General features: G+C 61.2%; 1 protein-coding gene across 4 annotated transcripts in view; it reads left to right on the top strand.

Annotated features, from left to right (window-relative positions):
* Positions 1-6: 6 nt before the first annotated feature.
* Positions 7-250, top strand: part of St7 (suppression of tumorigenicity 7) — a 315589-nt gene continuing 315345 nt past the window's right edge. For all 4 annotated transcript variants that reach the window (XM_010621892.3, XM_010621884.3, XM_010621891.2 and 1 more), the window contains exon 1: positions 7-215. In XM_010621892.3, coding sequence (XP_010620194.1) covers positions 65-215 — 151 coding nt within the window. In that variant the 5' untranslated portion in view covers positions 7-64. The remainder of the gene's footprint in view (positions 216-250) is intronic.

The following is a 250-nucleotide window of genomic DNA, read 5'->3' as shown; positions in this document are numbered from 1 at the left end:
CTCGAGGCCGGTGAATCATCCCGGCAGACGGCGAGACCGCGGCAGCAGAGAGCAGCGCTGGAAAATGGCTGAAGCGGCCACGGGCTTTCTGGAGCAGCTCAAGTCCTGCATCGTTTGGTCCTGGACTTATCTCTGGACCGTGTGGTTTTTCATCGTGCTCTTTCTGGTCTACATCCTGCGGGTGCCCTTGAAAATCAACGACAATTTGAGCACAGGTAAGGCCGGGGGCCGCGGCGCCCGCGCTCGCCCC

Source organism: Fukomys damarensis, unplaced genomic scaffold (genome assembly GCF_012274545.1).
Source record: "Fukomys damarensis isolate Sample0158 unplaced genomic scaffold, DMR_v1.0_HiC HiC_scaffold_4, whole genome shotgun sequence".
Taxonomy (NCBI): domain Eukaryota; kingdom Metazoa; phylum Chordata; class Mammalia; order Rodentia; family Bathyergidae; genus Fukomys; species Fukomys damarensis.
The sequence above is the reverse complement of the archived record's forward strand: the minus strand, read 5'-3'. Positions and strand labels throughout refer to the sequence as shown.